We start from the raw sequence: 20,458 nt of genomic DNA, 5'->3' as shown, positions 1-20,458 counted from the left end.
TGACTAGGTTAGTATCATAAGTGCGTGAAATTATCTCACTGAGGGTGGCAATGAAAAAGGCTTAATTAACTTTGGAAATGAGTCTGAAGTGTGTGAAGTGTGTAAGATAGAAGATACTATACAGATACTTTTTCCAGTGGTACATTCTTCCAGGGATATAGACTAATAGTTATTTCATCAGTATATGTCTATTTTAGAATGGAAGAATCAGGAAGATGAATAGAAGTGAGCCTATGGCTTTCCCTGCTAGCTCAGGAAGCTCCAGAGTAGCAAACATGTCAGCCAAAATTCTTGTAATCATCAATTGGAGTTAGAGATGAACATAAACCCATATTAAGCCTAGGTGGCTTCTTACAGAAATCCTTAGAGATATTTGTATGTAGAGAGGCCAGTATACATGCATATAACACTTGGTTTTGTAAGCTGAGAGGGCCTAAATGTTAAGACAGTCCTGGAGGAAGGAATCTTTCTAACACCATTATTCTGTAAAAGAAATTAGGACTTGAGAGAATTGCTCATTTAAGGGTTGGGGCAGTAAATGTATTGATGATCCATGAAGCATCTTGTAATATCTTTAACATTTTTGACTAATGGTTGCAAAAATAAACATGAGCACATCAAAATGACATGGGCTTTTCAGGTAAAATCAAACTGCTGTTTCCTCATAGACTTTTTCTCTTATGATGGATGCTTACACCTTACTTCTACCCTACCACAGACAGGGTCCCAACCACACAGGTTACATGTATCTGTATGAGAGTGTCTGCGACTTCTAACTCAGAGATACTTGTTCTAGTCTGTGTTATACAATTCAGTTTGTGGAAACTTTCTGAAGGATTGGCAGCATTTAATTTTATCTGCAATAGGAAAAGGTAAACATTTGAAGTGAAGAGTATTATTAGACTCTTCAGAATTAGCAAACAGGATTGGAGCTGGTATGTGTTCTATGCAGGAATTTTTCCTCACACAGAATAATTTCTATAGGTATAGGTATAGGTATAGGTATAGGTATAGGTATAAGTATAGGTATAGGTATAGGTATTAGATATAGATATAGATATAGATATAGATATAGATATAGATATAGATATAGATATAGATATAGATATAGATATAGGTATAGATATAGATATAGATATATGACATGGAAATGCCTAGGGCCCACAAATAGCCTCTGCTATTTGTTAACCTTCAAGGTTCCTTTTTTTTTCCTGTTTTGGATCACGTTCCAAGCACCTTCTGGGGGAACGGTGGCAGATTTACTTGGGTTCACGAAATGGTGGTGACATCTGAGCTACCTTGGTTGATGAAATGGTCGTGACACCTGAGCTTCCTTGGTTCTTCACAGAATCTAAGCAGTTCCTTTACTTGCTTGTTAGATGAAGAGACTTCCTTTTTACTCTATGATTAGAGTGGAGAGCCTTAACATTTCCTATGTATTTTGTAATATTTCTAGTGTCCTAATCGCATTTTGCTTCACTGCCTTTAAGGGAATTAGGCTCTGGATTTGAAGAAAAGTAGTCAAGGAAGGAAAACTAATTTCAATGTGCTGGATGACTGCTAGCTGTGCTCAAGCCTACTGCATTGTACATTTTGACTCTCCCCTTCTCCCCCAGTGCCTTGGCACTAGATTGGGCAGTTCCTGGCCTGGTCTAACTCCTGTTTCCTGGTGGGAATGTGTAATAAGAATTCCATGAGTTCTGGTATAGACACTGGGGTCCCTGCGTTAATTAAATCTTGTGTTTCCTACAGCCCCTGATGAAAAATGACTCACTGTGTAGTGTGAGGAGGTATGTGGTGAAGCATCGTACTGCTCACAATGGGACATGGTCACAAGATGTGGGAAATCAGACCAATCTCACTTTCCTGTGGGCAGAATCAGCACACACTGTTACAGTTCTGGCCATCAATTCCATCGGTGCCTCCCTTGTGAATTTTAACCTTACGTTCTCATGGCCCATGAGTAAAGGTAAGAGATGTTGAGGAGTAGTTGACCACTCCAGTCAATTTATTTATTCTTATGGTGGTTCACGTAGAATCCTCTTGTTCATGGTTTCAGCGACACTATTAAATTGTGATGTGACCTGCTGGAATGGCTATTCTTCTACAGCAGTATATCTCTATCATTCTTGCCCCCCTCCTCCAGCTCCTCTCATGAACCTCCAACAAAATTCATGACTTCTTTATTTACTGAATATTATACACACATATGATATAACTTACTCCGTCAATTTAGCTCTGCTCATATGTCTGTACATGTGTTCAAGGTTGGCTGCTTGGGATTAGTCAATCTGTGAGGGAACTCATCTGTGGAGGAGACCAAGTCTTCCTCTCTCTCAACAGACACTGATTCCCTGTAGCTCTTCATCTAGTGATGGGACCATATGGAATTTCCTCTGTCATATTGGTATGTCAACCGCTGTTGCCATTTATGCTGGTCTTGTTCAGGCAGCCATATTGTTTAGAGTTCATGTTTAGGGGCCACTGTCAACAACAGACATCCTGGGCCTCTGGCTCCTACGGTCTTTCTTTCTTGTCTTCTGTGATTTTTCCTGAACCTTAGGTGTACAGATTGCACTACAGACGTATCAGGTGGGTTGGACACCCCCCTTTTACTATGTAACCTCTGCACAGAGCTTTTTTTTTTTTTTTTTTTATTATTAACTTGAGTATTTTTTTTATACATTTTGTTTGTTATTCCCTTTCCCTGTTTCCGGGCAAACATCCCTTCCCTCCCCCCTTCCTTATGGGTGTTCCCCTCCCCACCCTCCCCCATTGCCGCCTCCCCCGACAGTCTAGTTCACTGGGGTTCAGTCTTAGCAGGACCCAGGGCTTCCCTTCCACTGGTGCTCTTACTAGGATATTCATTGCTACCTATGAGGTCAGAGTCCAGGGTCAGTCCATGTATAGTCTTTAGGTAGTGGCTTAGTCCCTGGAAGCTCTGGTTACTTGGCATTGTTGTACATATGGGGTCTCGAGCCCCTTCAAGCTCTTCCAGTTCTTTCTCTGATTCCTTCAACGGGGGTCCTATTCTCAGTTCAGTGGTTTGCTGCTGGCATTCGCCTCTGTATTTGCTGTATTCTGGCTGTGTCTCTCAGGAGAGATCTACATCCGGCTCCTGTCGGTCTGCACTTCTTTTGTTCATCCATCTTGTCTAATTGGGTGGCTGTATATGTATGGGCCACATGTGGGGTGGCTCTGAATGGGTGTTCCTTCAGTCTCTGTTTTAATCTTTGCCTCTCTTCCCCTGCCAAGGGTATTCTTGTTCCCTTTTAAAGAAGGAGTGAAGCCTTCACATTTTGATCATCCGTCTTGAGTTTCATTTGTTCTAGGCATCTAGGGTAATTCAAGCATTTGGGCTAATAGCCACTTATCAGTGAGTGCATACCATGTATGTCTTTCTGTGATTGGGTTAGCTCACTCAGGATGATATTTTCCAGTTCCAACCATTTGCCTACGAATTTCATAAAGTCGTTGTTTTTGATAGCTGAGTAATATTCCATTGTGTAGATGTACCACATTTTCTGTATCCATTCCTCTGTTGAAGGGCATCTGGGTTCTTTCCAGCTTCTGGCTATTATAAATAAGGCTGCGATGAACATAGTGGAGCACGTGTCTTTTTATATGTTGGGGCATCTTTTGGGTATATGCCCAAGAGAGGTATAGCTGGATCCTCAGGCAGTTCAATGTCCAATTTTCTGAGGAACCTCCAGACTGATTTCCAGAATGGTTGTACCAGTCTGCAACCCCACCAACAATGGAGGAGTGTTCCTCTTTCTCCGATCCTCGCCAGCATTTGCTGTCACCTGAGTTTTTGATCTTAGCCATTCTCACTGGTGTGAGGTGAAATCTCAGGGTTGTTTTGATTTGCATTTCCCTGATGACTAAAGATGTTGAACATTTCTTTAGGTGTTTCTCAGCCATTCGGCATTCCTCAGCTGTGAATTCTTTGTTTAGCTCTGAACCCCATTTTTTAATAGGGTTATTTGTCTCCCTGCGGTCTAACTTTTTGAGTTCTTTGTATATTTTGGATATAAGGCCTCTATCTGTTGTAGGATTGGTAAAGATCTTTTCCCAATCTGTTGGTTGCCGTTTTGTCCTAACCACAGTGTCCTTTGCCTTACAGAAGCTTTGTAGTTTTATGAGATCCCATTTGTCGATTCTTGATCTTAGAGCATAAGCCATTGGTGTTTTGTTCAGGAAATTTTTCCAGTGCCCATGTGTTCCAGATGCTTCCCTAGTTTTTCTTCTATTAGTTTGAGTGTATCTGGTTTGATGTGGAGGTCCTTGATCCACTTGGACTTAAGCTTTGTACAGGGTGATAAGCATGGATCGATCTGCATTCTTCTACATGCTGACCTCCAGTTGAACCAGCACCATTTGCTGAAAATGCTATCTTTTTCCATTGGATGGTTTTGGCCCTTTGTCAAAAAATCAAGTGACCATAGGTGTGTGGGTTCATTTCTGGGTCTTCAATTCTATTCCATTGGTCTATCTGTCTGTCTCTGTACCAATACCATGCAGTTTTTATCACTATTGCTCTGTAATACTGCTTGAGTTCAGGGATAGCGATTCCCCTGAAGTCCTTTTTATTGTTGAGGATAGTTTTAGCTATCCTGGGTTTTTTGTTATTCCAGATGAATTTGCAAATTGTTCTGTCTAACTCTTTGAAGAATTGGATTGGTATTTTGATGGGGATTGCATTGAATCTGTAGATCGCTTTTGGTAAAATGGCCATTTTTACTATATTAATCCTGCCAATCCATGAGCATGGGAGATCTTTCCATCTTCTGAGGTCTTCTTCAATTTCTTTCTTCAGAGTCTTGAAGTTCTTGTTGTACAAATCTTTTACTTGCTTGGTTAAAGTCACACCGAGGTACTTTATATTATTTGGGTCTATTATGAAGGGTGTCGTTCCCTAATTTTTTCTCGGCTTGTTTCTCTTTTGTGTAGAGGAAGGCTACTGATTTATTTGAGTTAATTTTATACCCAGCCACTTTGCTGAAGTTGTTTATCAGCTTTAGTAGTTCTCTGGTGGAACTTTTGGGATCACTTAAATATACTATCATATCATCTGCAAATAGTGATATTTTGACTTCTTCTTTTCCGATCTGTATCCCCTTGACCTCCTTTTGTTGTCTGATTGCTCTGGCTAGAACTTCAAGAACTATATTGAATAAGTAGGGAGAGAGTGGGCAGCCTTGTCTAGTCCCTGATTTTAGTGGGATTGCTTCAAGTTTCTCTCCATTTAGTTTAATGTTAGCCACTGGTTTGCTGTATATGGCTTTTACTATGTTTAGGTATGGGCCTTGGATTCCTATTCTTTCCAGGACTTTTATCATGAAGGGGTGTTGAATTTTGTCAAATGCTTTCTCAGCATCTAATGAAATGATCATGTGGTTTTGTTCTTTCAGTTTGTTTATATAATGGATCACGTTGATGGTTTTCCGTATATTAAACCATCCCTTCATGCCTGGGATGAAGCCTACTTGATCATGGTGGATGATTGTTTTGATTGCACAGAGCTTCTTATCTAACTTATGAGTGGTCCAAGATCCACTTCTACACTTTCTCTGCGTGAACAATATATTGTAAAGAAATATGTTTATCTGGACAAGATTTCTGAAATGGTGTTATCAGCAATAGAACATTCTAGTAAATATAATACTTAAACTCTTTGAAGTAACAAAGATGGACTACACTCTCTAAAAATTAGAATATTGAGCATTTTCTATGTAAACTATTTGATACATATAGTTTTTTATATATACTACTATATATACTGTGGTATATATTTGCATGTAGTGTATTTAAAGTTTTTACCTATATATAAAATACTATATATATTTTTAATAGTATGATAGGCTATATGGACTCAAATTAATTCCTGAGACTTGGAAACTATTATGGACTTTATTTGATGTGAGTAGGTGAACATCTCACCTTTAGCAATGTTAGTACATTTGATTATTGTGAGCATTGATGCTTTCTTTAAAAAAATATATATTGTAAAACTAATCTTGGGTGGATGCATAAGACAGAGTATGTATTTGGAGGTCAAGGACAACTTGTGGGTGTTAGTTGTCTCCTTCAAATAAGTAGATCCTAGGAAATTTAACTGAGGCTGTTAGGGTAGATGATAGTGTGCTTATCTGCTGGACTTCCTTCCTGGCTGAAGAGCCACTCCCAATAGTAGCTTCTAATCTGGATTGTGTGTTGAAAATATAATTTTAAATAGAAAGTAGTCATTTCTGGTATCTCTGCCAAGCTTCTAGCCTTTTAAAATGCCAGTCTTTCAATTCTTGTTTGAATATGTTGAATACATTGTATCTCCTTTTTAAAGTATAGGGCATAGTCTACATTTATAAAGATAATTTATTATTTTTAATTAGCACTTTGCTACATATCTTTCTGTGTGTACATTGTGGTGTGTATTTTTGGGAAAAAATACCACAGCATGTCTATGGAGGTAGTAGAATTGATTTCACCTTCTACCTTTATGTAGGTCCTATAGATTGAGATAGGATGTCATCACATAGCTCTGGCTGGCCCAGAACTCACTATGTAGACAAGTCCAGCCTTAAACTCATAAAGACCTGCTTGTATATCCTGTCAGAGGTGGATAGAAAGCACGTGCCAACATGCCTGGACAGGAATATGTTTTTTTTTTTTTGAAAGAAAATCACCAGGAATTGATCTTGGAATCAGGACAGAGAAAACAGAGCATCTTGAGGGGATGCTCTTGATTGGGAACTAAGTTTCCTCCCATGGGTTTGGGGTGGAGAAGTCTTAGCTTCCAGTAGACGTACACTTTGTCAGGTTTTCACAGCTCAGAAAAAATGAAGCAAAACAAGGGTGACTTCTGCATAGAAAAACACACTCATCAGAGAACGGATTGAGACAGAGCCTGTGCTTCTCAGATGTGGAAATCCACCAAGGATTTCTGAATGACTCTACTAAGGACAGTATTTGAAAGTGTCATTCACCAGTGGGAGAGAAGAGCATGTGGGAATAAGAGAGTATGGTTAATAGACTTGTGTGGGATTCCAGCTGAGAACAATTTTGACCCTATCAAACTTGTATTTTTAGATTTGGGTAGAATCGCTTTTCTTCTCCATTATCATAGACTCCCGCATTATGCTTGTGTGATCTCCGTGCCATTTGTATCCATTGTCTGCCTCTTCCTTCATCCCTCTGGGTTGTTTCTCAATGCAGGTAGTACATTTTCATTTATCTCGAATTTAAAATAAATTCCTTCTCTTCCCCTCAGTGAATGCTGTGCAGTCACTCAGTGCTTATCCCCTGAGCAGCAGCTGTGTCATCCTTTCCTGGACACTGTCACCTGATGATTATAGTCTGTTATACCTGGTTATTGAATGGAAGAACCTTAATGATGATGATGGAATGAAGTGGCTTAGAATCCCTTCGAATGTTAACAAGTATTATATCCATGGTATGTGTACTGTGCTTTTAATTAATTAGTATGACACTGTAGACTGGCAATTCTGATAATAAAGCATTTAATGACAACCTCAAATAAGGATGACAACCTTCCAACTGAATTATAATCTTCTTGCCTGGTCAGAATGTTTGCTGTATTTCTGTGAGCATTTTTCTTTTATGTTTTACACAGATGCAATCAGGTGTTCTAAACCTTCTCCCCAACTCGTTCTGTCAGAATGGGACAATCATATAACCTTTTATAAGTGTACATAGGGTATTTAGTTGCGCTCATGTTGCTTTTGTCTTACGTTTTAATATCTTAAAAGGTCTAATGATAAATTTCTTACCAACTCAGTACCCAATTATAATGTCACTAAGCAGTGACTGGGAGGGCTAGGCTGGAAGTCCGAGGACTTTGCACATGCTGACCTAGGTCAGAGTTATCTCTCCAAGAGCGGCCAGTTTCTTTGAGAGGTAAGCGTCTAGGACAGCAACAGCTCTAGACAGAGCCCGACAGAACTGTGCAGGATTAAGTAGGGAGGCCGGGGGTTGCTTACTTACACAATCTAGATGACCCACACTTCCCTTTTACACTCAACACCTACAATTTATTTTCAGGCTAAATTTGTTTCTAAATTATAGGCATGGAAACACATTTACGGTCAGTGCTGTTGGTAGTTACTTTATACTATAAATCAGAGGAATGATGAATGTAGACCTCTCAGAGCTCTGCCATTTGTGGGCTGCTGTCCTCCCATCGTTAGTATCAATGACAATCACTGTCAGATCTGTTTTGAACATTGCTGTGGGAATTGTCATGTACCATGTGTTTAGATCCCAAGACAGCACAAGAGAATTCTTTGTCTTCATGCCATTCATTGTATGACCTTTGCAGACTACATTCAATGGGAAAACTAAGTAAGTTAAATTCACATAGGAAGAAAATCTTCCCTACTTTGAGGATGATAGGAGAAGGGAGAACATGTTATCCTAGAGTAGAAAATTCAGGAACAACAGAAAATGTTCCTTGAACTTGAACAAATTGGCTCTAACTGGAGCATGTCCTTGGAAAACAAGTCTTAGGAGTTTTGAAAACTTAAAATTTAAAACAAAGATCATTACAGGCAAACTTTGGAGTGCTTAGGTTATTTTTGAAATTCTTTTAGCCATTGTCGTTATTTGAATAGGCTTGGCCCATATGGAGTGGTAGAATTGGGAATTGTTGCTTTGTTGGACAAAGGGCGTCACTGTGTGGTTGGGTCTTGGAGGTCTCTTCCTATACTGAGGCTCCACCCATTGTGGAAGAGAGCTTTCTCCTCACTGCCTGAGCCGATAGTCTCTCCTGGTTACCTTCAAATCAAGATGCAGAAGATCTCATCTCCTACTCCAGCACAATGTTTGCCTGCATGCACCCATGCTTCCTGCTATGATGATACTGGTTTAAACCTCTGAAACTGTAAGCTGGCCCCAAGAAAATGTTTGCCTTTATAAGAGTTGCCTTGGTCACGATGTCTCTTCATAGCAATGAAAACCCTAACTAAAACAGAAGTTTGTATCAGGGATTATAGTATTGCTGTGGTAGGTCTGACCATGTTTTTGTTTGGAGGAATGTGGATTTGGGGACTTTGGAAAGCAGTAGAATGCTTTAAGGGGAGCATAATGGGCCAGTTTAGTAAGTGTATGGAAGGCAGTGGTGCAGAAAGTGATTTGAATTCTGGAGGTCTGGCTGTAGAGATTTCAGAGAAGAGTTTTATTATGCAGCCTAGAGACCGTTCTTGTAATATTTTGGTGAATAATGTGGCTGCTTTTTGTCCTTGTTTGAAGTGTCTGCCTGAGGCTTAGGTGAAAAATTTCGGATTAATTGCATTGACAAAGGAAGTCCCAGGAAAGCCCAGCATAGACTTTGTCCTCTGGTTTAATTTCATGAGAAGCATTTCAATCAAGTATAGCAAGCTTAGAAAGGAAACAAAAAATATATGGTTCACGTAATAAAAGGGCACCCGGAAGTTCAATAGAGCTCTATCCTGGGATCCATGTTGGGTCAAGATCTGATCCAGCTAAGGTTATTGTTTATAAGTTTGCAGTTGAACAAGGAATAGTTACATATGTTAGGCATTATTATTACCCAGTAATTGTTTTCATTTGAACTTTTAGTCTGAAATAATTACAATCCAGAAATGGAGGGCATACCTGTGATCCAGATTTTGAGGCTGGAAAACAGAGCCTTTTTATCTAGATCTTTAGGAATAGAAGCCATGAAACGCTTACACACTGCTATGGTGGTACATGTCTTTAATCTCAGGAGACATAGGCAAGCATATCTGTGAGTTCAAGGCCAGCCTGATACAGAGAAAGTTTCAAGTAGAGAAAAGCTTAGATCCATGAGTGGTGGTACTCACTTTTAATCCCAGAACTCGTACACAGAGCCATGCAGATCTCTGAGTTCAAAGTCTATCTACACAGCAACTTCCAATACAGCCAAGCTTAGGCAAAGATGGAGTTGGAAAACAGAATACTGGTGATGATGTAATAGAACAAAGAGGGTTTGTTCCAGCTCCTGGAGGACCTCTGCAGCCTTGGCCATGAGGCTCTAGCTTTAGAGTCAAGAATAGAAGGGGTTACTGGGACAGTTGATGGTTATCTGGACTAGGAAATTAGTGGTGATTAAGAAGACACTAGCATCACAGAGGTGAAATCTTCTGGGAAGGTATTTTCTGAGATCGCAAAGAAGCTGTGTTCCAGAGATAGCCAATGTTGTACCTCATGCTGCACGTGGAATTGTTCATGTATAAGAATCACCCAGGTGGTACTGGTTTTGGAGGCAGGAAGGGGTCATGGAGAGCAGCTGGGACTTGGCACTGTGAGAGGCCAGGGAGGGCCATTGGTGAAGTTGAAGCCTCAGGTGCAGTTGATAGTTTAGGACCAAAAGGGTCATCCAAGATTTTGCGTCTTGGCATGATGATGGGAGCCTATGAGAGGCTATTGGTGAAGCCCAGTTTTTGTGGAAGACTCCAGTGTATTCAAGATGACAGTACATGGTGAAGCCCAGTTTTTGTGGAAGACTCCAGTGTATTCAAGATGACAGTACAATGGGGTGATCACCAAGAACAGCAGTAATGGAGTCAGTCAACGTGATCTTAGAATTCTACAGAGGGAGGAGGTTGAGATGTGACCAAAGCCTTTTGGAAAAGGCCAGAAGATCCTGGAATAAGAAGCTCTAAAGTTGAAGTTGCCTTGGGGACTCCAAAGTGTTAGTTGGCAAAGCTGTGGCATGCCTGCCAGAAGAAGCTGCTAACGTGGAGTGAAACCGCCTACAAGAATGACGCTTGTTGCTGCTGAATCGCAGATCTGCCCACAGAGAATGAAAGCAGTTGGAGAGCTTTAGGATGCTTTGAAATCGGACATGGAGACGTAAAGTTTGGAGTTTTATTAGCTGGTTTTTGGTCTTGCTTTTGTCCAGTATTTCCTCGCTATGACATTAGAATGGTAATGTATATCCTGTTCTATCATTTGTTGGATATATCTGATCTGCTTTTTGATTTCAGTTTTATAAGGGATTACAATTCAGAGATGGCATGAACTTTGGACTTTGAACTTTTAAATATTGATGAGACTCTGGAAGCTTGGGGATTTTTAAGGGTGGGCTAAATGTATTTTTGCATTATGTTGTGTTTAGGTGTGGCCCCCATAGTAGACTCATGTGTTTGAGCAAGCCTATGGGGACCAGGCAGTGGAATGTGGTAGTTTGAATATGCTTGGCCCTTCTATTAGGAGGTATTGCCTTGTTGGAGGAAGTATGGCACTGTTGGCATGGACTTTGGAGGTCTCCTCCTATGCTCAGGTTCCACCCATTGTCGAAGAAGGTTTTCTCCTAGCTGCCTGAGGATACCAGTCTGTCCTGGTTCCTTCAAATCAAGATGCAGAACTCTCAGCTCCTTCTCCAGCACAATGTTGCCTGCATGCTGCCATGCTTCCTGCTATGATGATACTGGATTAAACCTCTGAGCCTGTAAGCCAACCCCAATCTGAATGTATCAGAGTTGCCTTAATCATGGTGTCTCTTCATAGCAATGGAAACTCTAACTAAGATAGCCATCAAGCCAATCTTTAAATAATGACTAATGTTCAGACAGAATAGCCTTCAGTTTTCTCTATAGGTTTTATTCTTAATTTACATGAACTTTTTTCTCTTTTCAGATAATTTTATTCCTATTGAGAAATATCAGTTTAGTCTTTACCCAGTATTTATGGAAGGAGTTGGAAAACCAAAGACAATTAATGGTTTCACCAAAGGTAAAAAAAAAAATACGTACATTCTTTTTAAAAAATGTATTTGTGTATGATACAGGTGGAGTATTGATGCTCTGCACAAGTGACCCACACCCAAGTAGAGGCCAGGATTCCTCTCCTTCTACTCCAGGTCCTGGGGGTTGAACTCAGGTCTTCGGGTTTGCATGCAAATACTTTTGCTACTGAGATGACTCCCTCACCCTACTCTACTCTTCTTTTCACTGTATACTTTGAGGTTTGTCAGAAGTTAGGCTACCACTGGATAATCCCTTCCTGTTAGGATCATGGAAGAGCTACATGTGTCATTGTGTAGTTCAAGGAAATTTATTTATTTATTTATTTATTTATTTATTTATTTATTTTTGATGTGGAAACTTGATAGTTATATTCAGCAGGCACCTTCTGTTTGGATTACTGCACTTACCCATGTTTTAATATTTATTACTTCTTAAGTTATTAAACCCAAAGAAACCAATAATAGAATTCAAAGCGAAGCATTTTAATGACTTCTAGAATCATCTTGATTTATTACTGGACAATATATGTTGAGCATGTTCCCTAGCCTGGAGACCAAGTGGTGAACATAAGTCTGTCTTTGTGGAACTTAAGTCTCATCGCTGCCTGGGCAGTGATGGTCACTTAATGCATTATTTAAGATAGAGCACCAGGTGCAAGTCAATGCTTTGAAGGGAAATCCAGTGAGTGTCAGAAAGTTAAAATGTGGCAGGGAAAGGATAGAGATGATTTCCTGTGGGCTCCAGTGCTCGAGCAAAGTCTGAGTACAGAAGAGAAGAACATTGTAGGCTGGGGTGCCATGTGCCACACCCCAAGGCTTGAATGTGGTAGCTGAAGCAGTATCAAGAACATCATGCCAGAATGGCTCATGCAAATAACCTGAGACCTTCAGCAACAAAGATCCAGGTGTGCCTATAGCTAAAAAGATGGAGATGGGCAGGTGCTGGCAGCAGGGTCTGCAGAAGCAGATGGTCAGTTCATCATAGCAGCTTTAACTGCTGCTCTGTCTAAAGTTTAAAGATGGAGCAGCGGGGCAAAGCATGCTAAATAATGTTTTTACTTAACTTCAAGTACAATACTAGAAAAAACAACTATTAGAGTGGTTACATTGTATTTTCATTTCTCCTTTAACAATATTTATTTTAATTTTTACATGTATGACTGTTTTCCTGAATGTGTATGCATGTGTAACAAATACATTCCTGATAACCTCAGAGGCCAGAGGAAATCAGTTATTAGATATCCTGACACTAGAGTTACACATGGTTGTATGCTGCCCGGCGGTTACTGGAAACTGGAGCTCAGCCCTCTGTAAGAGCACTGAGAGCTTGGGTTCTTAGCCCCTGTTCCACTTCTGCAGCCCCTCTTTTCTCCTTTATCAAGTTTCTTTATGTTTGAAGTACTGTAGACATGTGTGGCATTAGAATGTGTCCTGAACATGATTTTACAGAATAGTTTTATGTCTCTTTCAGATGATATCGCCAAACAGAAAAATGATGCAGGGCTGTATGTCATTGTACCGATAATTATTTCCTCTTGTGTCCTGCTGCTTGGAACACTGTTAATTTCACACCAGAGGTATTGCACTTGGATAAGGGCTTTTGCCATAAAGATTGTAACTTAAATATATTAAAAGTCTGACATAAACCCTAACTCACAATATTAACAAATATAGATGCACTAATAAGGTTTTTGCATATATTCCCTATGCAATTTAAATGACAGAAAAGGAAGGTCATTTTCAGGAAATCCCTTTTCATCTCGATATGAAAGAGTACACTTAAAGGCAGAACTGAGCTTTAAAATGCTTTTCTGTAAACTGAGTGGTGTTTCACTAATCTTAGCACCTAGGGGGCAGACACATGGATCTCTGAGTTCTAGGACAACCAGAGCTACACAGAGAAACACTGTTTCAAAAGAAACAACAACAGAAGTTTTGTATATGCATTCAGGAATTAGCTGACTGATAACCGGAAATCCATGAGGGTATGCTCCTAGACTTGGTAAAAATGGCCTTTAAGCTCTGCAGTTGGGAGAGAAGGTGTTAGTGTAACCATGAGATCCAAAAGTAGTTGTTTCACTGTGAACCAGATGTATTCCATCATGGCAGTGGGCAGCACTCTGTCCTCACAGGGCTCCAGGGATTCCACACTGCTTCAGAAAGCTCTAAGCTGTCTGGTTTGATAAATGGCCTTAAGTTCCCTGGTGGCTCTGAGGGTATCATACCACACTGCCGAGACACCCAGACCACAGGGTGATCTCACACATGTCAGATGTACAAAAGCTTCAGTCCTCTATCAAACAAGTGAGGAGGGAAGGCGTCACAATCCAACCTTGTGTTTCAGTTGAATGAGTGCTGTGGTACCATATCCCATGGACTTACTTCTCATATTTCATATAGTGGCCGTTTAAAATATTTTCTAAGCGAACCTTATGTAAGGGAGTACAGAGCTTGGCACACAGCATAAGAGAGGGTCTTCATAAAATTTTATTGAACATTTTGTGGATTCAAATGTAAATGTGGATCTGACCCTACTGAGCTGATGCTTATCATGTATGTTAAATGGTAATATTTTAAGTCTGAACATTTTTGTAATCGCTGTGCTTTATTTCTCCTTTGCAGAATGAAAAAGTTGTTTTGGGACGATGTTCCAAACCCCAAGAATTGTTCCTGGGCACAAGGACTTAATTTCCAAAAGGTCACTTTTTAAGTATTTACCCAAGATATCTAAGGTTGCAGTTTAGATACTCTATTACATAGAGATCTTTAAACATCTTTAAAAGGCTTTATTTTGTCCTGTTCACTTTATTAATTCCATTTATCCTTTGTCTATAGCAATAACTGGGTTTTGGATTTGATCAGAGGAAACAAAGTTCAGTCATTTATCACATGAGAGTTGACAAGATGTCTTTTTTTTTTTTCTCGTCACTGTACATAAAAAAATAAATACTACAAGAGGAAGGAACATTATAGATGGAGAATAGATAACTGACTAAAAGGGCTTTCTTTAGTCAAAAAGTTTAGGATCAGTATTATGAGTTTCTGCTATTCAAAATTCACCGTGACTTACAAGTACAGTGTTATTTTTAGACACTACAATCTGACTTTAGGATACAACATAATAAAACTCAGAGTGATGGAGATTTGTAGATGAGAGTAGGAGACACTTGCAGTACTTAAAGGTTATAATAAATATGTTATTATTTTATGTTACTGCTTCACATTTATACCTTGTAGACTAATGCAGCCTTTGTATTGAACCTGGGCTGTTCTGTCATAAATGTAGAAAAGAAAGAAATAAAGAAAGAAAGAGAGAGAAAGGGAGAAAGAGAGAGAAAGAAAAAACCCCAATGCTTATACTGGTTAGGTTCTTATTTCAGAATCAGTGTTACTTTCTCCATTTGTAGAAGTATATTTTGTCTTCCAGCCAAGAACAAACACCCCCTGTCCCCAACACACACACATGAAGGAAATGAAATTTGTGGAAAACATCTTGCTTGGAAGATAGGAAGAGAAAAATTGCTGGGAGGAGAGAAAATAGAGTGCTTTTAAAACTTTCTTCCATTTGTTTAAAGTGCTATTTGCAACCCACTGAACCAATCTCTCAACATTCAAGTGGCATATGACTTGCAGTCCACATCGCACTGCTCTACAACTTATTCATGAATGCACAAGCACACGCTCCTGTACACACCACGAACTAAGCACATGCCACCAACAGCTCTGTTGGAAGCATTTTTCAAACAGATGAAACAAAACCTTGTTCTCAAAGAGGTCACTGTGCAACTTTGCGTTTAGTCATCCTAATATCATTGCATCTAGTCTTTGCTTTTCCTAATGCTAGCCATATGCCTCTGGCCCTTCAGCTGTACTCTCCCTCTGTCTAACCATAGACTCCTTTCTTTTGGTAGTTTTACTCATTTTTTTCAAAAACATTACTCTTCTTTCTCTTTCACAATTAATTCATATAATAACATTTATCACAATTGTGGTAATATCTCAGATGTGAGTATCTGTCATTCGTGCATTTGTTCTGTAGACTCAGAGTGCACATTTATAGGTAAGGAGAGATTGCTGCTCAACTCTACATGAACAGATTTTTAAGAAATCATCTTTGCACTCCAAGAAATAAGAGTAGGGCTGAGCAGAGTGGCCAGGTTGAAGGAATAAGAACTTGTCCTTTTGTTTTTGTAATGTCTGTTCATTTTACACACATATATTCATTCATACTAATTTTTATTATCTTACAATATCATTGTAAACCTGTCCTCTGCCAATCTCGTTGCTAGACCTTAGAGCTATATTGAGAAGAAAAATTGTATATTCTCCTGTGTTGTATGTATCATCTGGTGGGGAAGATAAAGAATAGTAGATCATTAAAAATAATGTCACAGCCATAGGCTACAATGTGCTGTGGGTTAGGATACGGGAACCTGGCTTGGAGCATGGATGGGTATGAGTGGGCACAGGGAAGAGAGTGACACTGGACCTAGGGGTTGTGTTGTACACCTGAAATGCATATCAATTTTTGGAAAAGTGAGGAAGGAAGATTATTGTGAGTTCCAGGCCAGCCAGTGCTGCATAATGATTTTGAGTCTTGCATGGGTTACATAGGAACAGTGTCTAAACAAACAAACAAAATGGGAAAAATGATAAAAGTTTAAAGGAAGAGGGGTGGGGGAGGAGAGAAATTGATACTTGAGTCAGATCTGGCTTGTGTCCAGTCAGTATCTGGCTCTGTGATGCAAAGGGTAGACACCTGGCAGGTCAACTGATAATACGTTTTCAAGGGGAAACATAGTTGACAGACTGTGCACATTTTCCTTTTAAATATGAGTGTTTTTTTAAAACCAAAAATGACTAAATTCTATCTAAATATGGGAAAGCTTCACTAAGTGGGAACAGATGAATCAGGTCAGTCATTAGACTGCCTGATAAGAAGAAGGTAGAACTCTCTCCCTCCAGTAAGGCGTTTGGCAATTTTTCTTCATACTACAGTGAGAAAGTAATTTAAGTTTTACTTGAGACAGAGAAATGCTTGTCTGTCCTGAGCAAATGCAGTTTGGACCTGTACTGGATAAATGTTTCTTCCTTTCCAGATAATGCCTGGCAGAAATTAGAGGATATAGAGTGGATGAGCCGTCAAATGCCTTTAGACTCTGGCTTCCCTGGCTGCCTCACATCTCCCCTATTGGAGCTAAGTGTGGTGCTGTATTTAGCAGGGTATCTGGCAGATATTTTAAGTTAATTGAAATATCACCCTAAAATTATTTTATTTATGAGTGTGCACATATGTGTGCAGGTACCCACCGAAATCTGCAGCGGGCATCAGATGCCCCAGAGCTGGAACTGACAGTTGTGAGCTGCCTGATATGAGTTCTGGTAATAAGCTCAGTCCTCTGGAGGAGCTGCAAGCACTGTTAACTGCTGAGCCATCTTTTCAGTCCCTCATGTGTAGATTAAAAAAAAATTGGGGTTTGAGATCCTCATTTGTGAGAAATTCCTTCTTACCTTTGCAAACACTTTTTCTCATTTTTAGTATATGTATTCATATTTTACTGTCTCATTTTGAATATATGTAGTCACAGTTTTTAAGTATTTCTAAGGCATAACAAAGATATAATATTAAGAATAAATAAAGGAAAAGAATAAATCAATAATTCAGATGGTGGTGACAGACACCTTTAATCTGTATGAGTTTGAGACATGCCTATTCTACAAAGAAATCTCAGGACATCTAGGGGTATCCTCAAAGAAACACTGTCTCAAAAAATGCCAAACAATCAAAGAAAAAAACAAACTAACTAACGAGAATCAATCAATGATGAGACAGTTTGAAGATGGGTTGATATTCTGCGCTGGCCACATACCCAACCAGGATTCATAAAAACTTGGTTTCAAACACAAATCCTTCTGACACTGTGTTAACCTTGCCATCATTTTTATATTAACATTTTAACCATAATGTAGTTAATAGTCATGAAATCAACTCTCAAAGAAAGATGAAATTGTCCGTTGTGTGTTACATATACTTTTATACAATTAAAAAATATAGGTATGAGCTTTGACTGTGCATTTTTCTAGAGACAATATATACAAAACACAAAATTTCCTTTGTATTTACAAGTGAATAAATGATCAACATCCTTAAACATCAGGGAAGTGCAAGTCAAGAGCACAAGGTAGGCTACACAGCTTGGAGATGTCCATCACAGCAAGGGAACACGTAGTCAATATCTTTAGATATCAGGGAAATGGAAATCAAAATCAGAAGGTGCTCTCCACAGCTTGTGAGATGTCCATCACTGAAAGGACAGAAACACCAATCCACAGACACCTAGGCTTTCAGACAGCTGTGGGGATGTAAAAACAGTGCTGGCCTTTTAAAGGGCCTGGCAGTTCTTCCCAGCTTAACTCAGGAGTCAACAATCCATTTTAACATATCTAGCAAAAAAGATGAAACTTACACATGAATATTCATGAATATTCATATAGGAGTTATTAATAGTAGCCAGAACCTGAAAAAATCCAAATGGCCTTCAAATGATGGATGAACAAATATGGTATATCCAATTAAAAAATAAATGGAAAAATGAATAGTTGTGCATATATACACCCTAGACACTGCACACCAAACAGCAAATGGGAAACTATTTTAAAAAATAAAATGCAGTAGTTTTTTTAAAAAGGTGTTTTTTAATATTTACAATTGTAAATAAATGTCTTTTATATAAAACTATTTTGTTCTTTGAATCCTGATTTTCATGAACGTTGCTCTTTACGAATGTGCACTATACCTATAAATTCTGGGCATTTAATCTCTTAAGATTTTTTTGAAATTAATTCCGTCTACTTTAAAATTTTTTTCCTTTCCTTTGGTTTGTATTATAACAAAAGTTATACTGTCTTAGTCACAGTTTTCTTGCTGTGAAGAGATACTATGATCAAGGCAACTCTTATAAAAGAGAACATTCATTTAGGGGCTTACTTACAGTTCCTGAAAGTCACTCCATTATCATAATGGCGAGGAATGTGGCTACACACAGATAGACCTGGTACTAGAAACACAGCTGAGAGTTTTGCATTCTGAACCACATACTACAGGCAAAAAGAGGCCTGGTGTGGGCTTTCGAAACCTCAGAGCTCACCCAAAGACATATCTCTTAAAACACTGCCACATTTACTTCAACAAGGGCCTACCTCTAGATCCTTGTAATACTTCCAAAACCATTCATCAATTGAGAACTAAACATTCAAATACATGAACTCATGGAGGCAATTTTCATTCAAACCACCACATTCCACTCCACTGCAACCATAAGCTTATACATATATCATAATGCTAAAATTCATTCAGTCGAAATTTAAATGTCTTCTTAGTCTTTCATAGTGTCCACACTATTTCAAAGTCCAAAGTCCATGTCTTTTCTGAGGTTCAAGGAAATCTCTTAACTATAACCCCATGTACAATCAAAATAAAAAAATCACATCACACATTTCCAGCATACAACAGTACAAAATATATATCGCCATTCCAAAAGGAAGGAAAGGGCTCATAGTAAGGAACTATTGGAACAAAGCAAGACTGAAACCCATCAGGGCAAAGTCCAAATTTTGAATCTTCCATGTGTGATGTCTAAGAGCTCTTAATATGTCCAACTTCTTTTAGCTTCATTGACTACCACACATTTCTCTCTCTGAGGCTGGTTCAATCCCATGTTTGAGCTCTCCTCGGCAGGCATCCAGTGACTCTGGCATCTCTAACATCTTGGGGTCTGCAACACAATCCAGGCTTCATCTTCACAGCTTCACACAATGACCCTTCTGGGTCTCCATGCAAAAGGCTTCTCCATCAAATGCTTGGTCTCATTAGCTTTTCCTAAGCTTGGAGTAAGAGTCTATAATTCCTTTCCTGTATCCTTGACTCTATAACTGAAGGTGCCAGTTCTTCTGCTTGCTGGGGCTGCAACTTGGGCCCTCTTTTGTATTGTATTTGCATAAACTTTCAGTTGTTGATGGATTTCTGTGCTACTTAAGCTTTCCTTTAATTTCTTTTCATAAGTTCAAAACTTAACTGGGTAGGATCTTGCCCTGAAATTCCACTCCTCTTTTTTTTCTGTTTAGAATCAAACTAAATAGAATAGTGTCTTTAAATACTTTATTTCCTTGAGCACAGGACTTAGCTCTGTTACCTTTACTGATTGGTCTTTTTCTACTCAAACTGTATATTTTGTATTTTTCCTTGCCTCACTTGCTTTGTTTTTATCGTATATCAATAATAACTACATGACACAGTCAATACTAGACTGTCCTTGAATCTCCTCTGCCAATGCCATTAATCTAACTCTTCCATTTTAGCATCCATCATAGTCTTAGGATAAGAACAAGACAGTGACAGACCTTCTCCAACAAGTTTATACCTGGTTGAACAAGGCAATATCCCTGAATCCTAATCCTCTCAAGCAGATCATCAACTAGGAAATAAACATGCAAACATATGAGCCTATGGGACCCACTTTAATTCAAACCACCACATATACTAAGCTAAAGATGTGAGTTTAAGGTGAAAAAGGCAGCAGTATAAAATCTTTTCAAAGAAAAAGAAGAACTTTGGAAATGTCTCAGTCTGTATAATACCTACTATAGAAGGAACTGGAGTTTGACCCACTGGAACCAATATTAAGCTGGGTAGAGTGGCATGATGTCTAT

The 20,458-nt window shown here is 39.1% G+C and overlaps 1 protein-coding gene across 1 annotated transcript in view; it reads left to right on the top strand.

Annotated features, from left to right (window-relative positions):
- Lepr (leptin receptor) overlaps positions 1-20,458 on the top strand; it is a 100,460-nt gene that overhangs the window by 64,633 nt on the left and 15,369 nt on the right. The window contains exons 14-18 of the mRNA XM_032901686.1: positions 1,753-1,969; positions 7,271-7,453; positions 11,641-11,736; positions 13,221-13,326; positions 14,372-14,447. Coding sequence (XP_032757577.1) covers positions 1,753-1,969; positions 7,271-7,453; positions 11,641-11,736; positions 13,221-13,326; positions 14,372-14,447 — 678 coding nt within the window. The remainder of the gene's footprint in view (positions 1-1,752; positions 1,970-7,270; positions 7,454-11,640; positions 11,737-13,220; positions 13,327-14,371; positions 14,448-20,458) is intronic.

The sequence above is a fragment of the Rattus rattus genome, chromosome 1, assembly GCF_011064425.1.
Source record: "Rattus rattus isolate New Zealand chromosome 1, Rrattus_CSIRO_v1, whole genome shotgun sequence".
Classification (NCBI taxonomy): domain Eukaryota; kingdom Metazoa; phylum Chordata; class Mammalia; order Rodentia; family Muridae; genus Rattus; species Rattus rattus.
The sequence above is the reverse complement of the archived record's forward strand: the minus strand, read 5'-3'. Positions and strand labels throughout refer to the sequence as shown.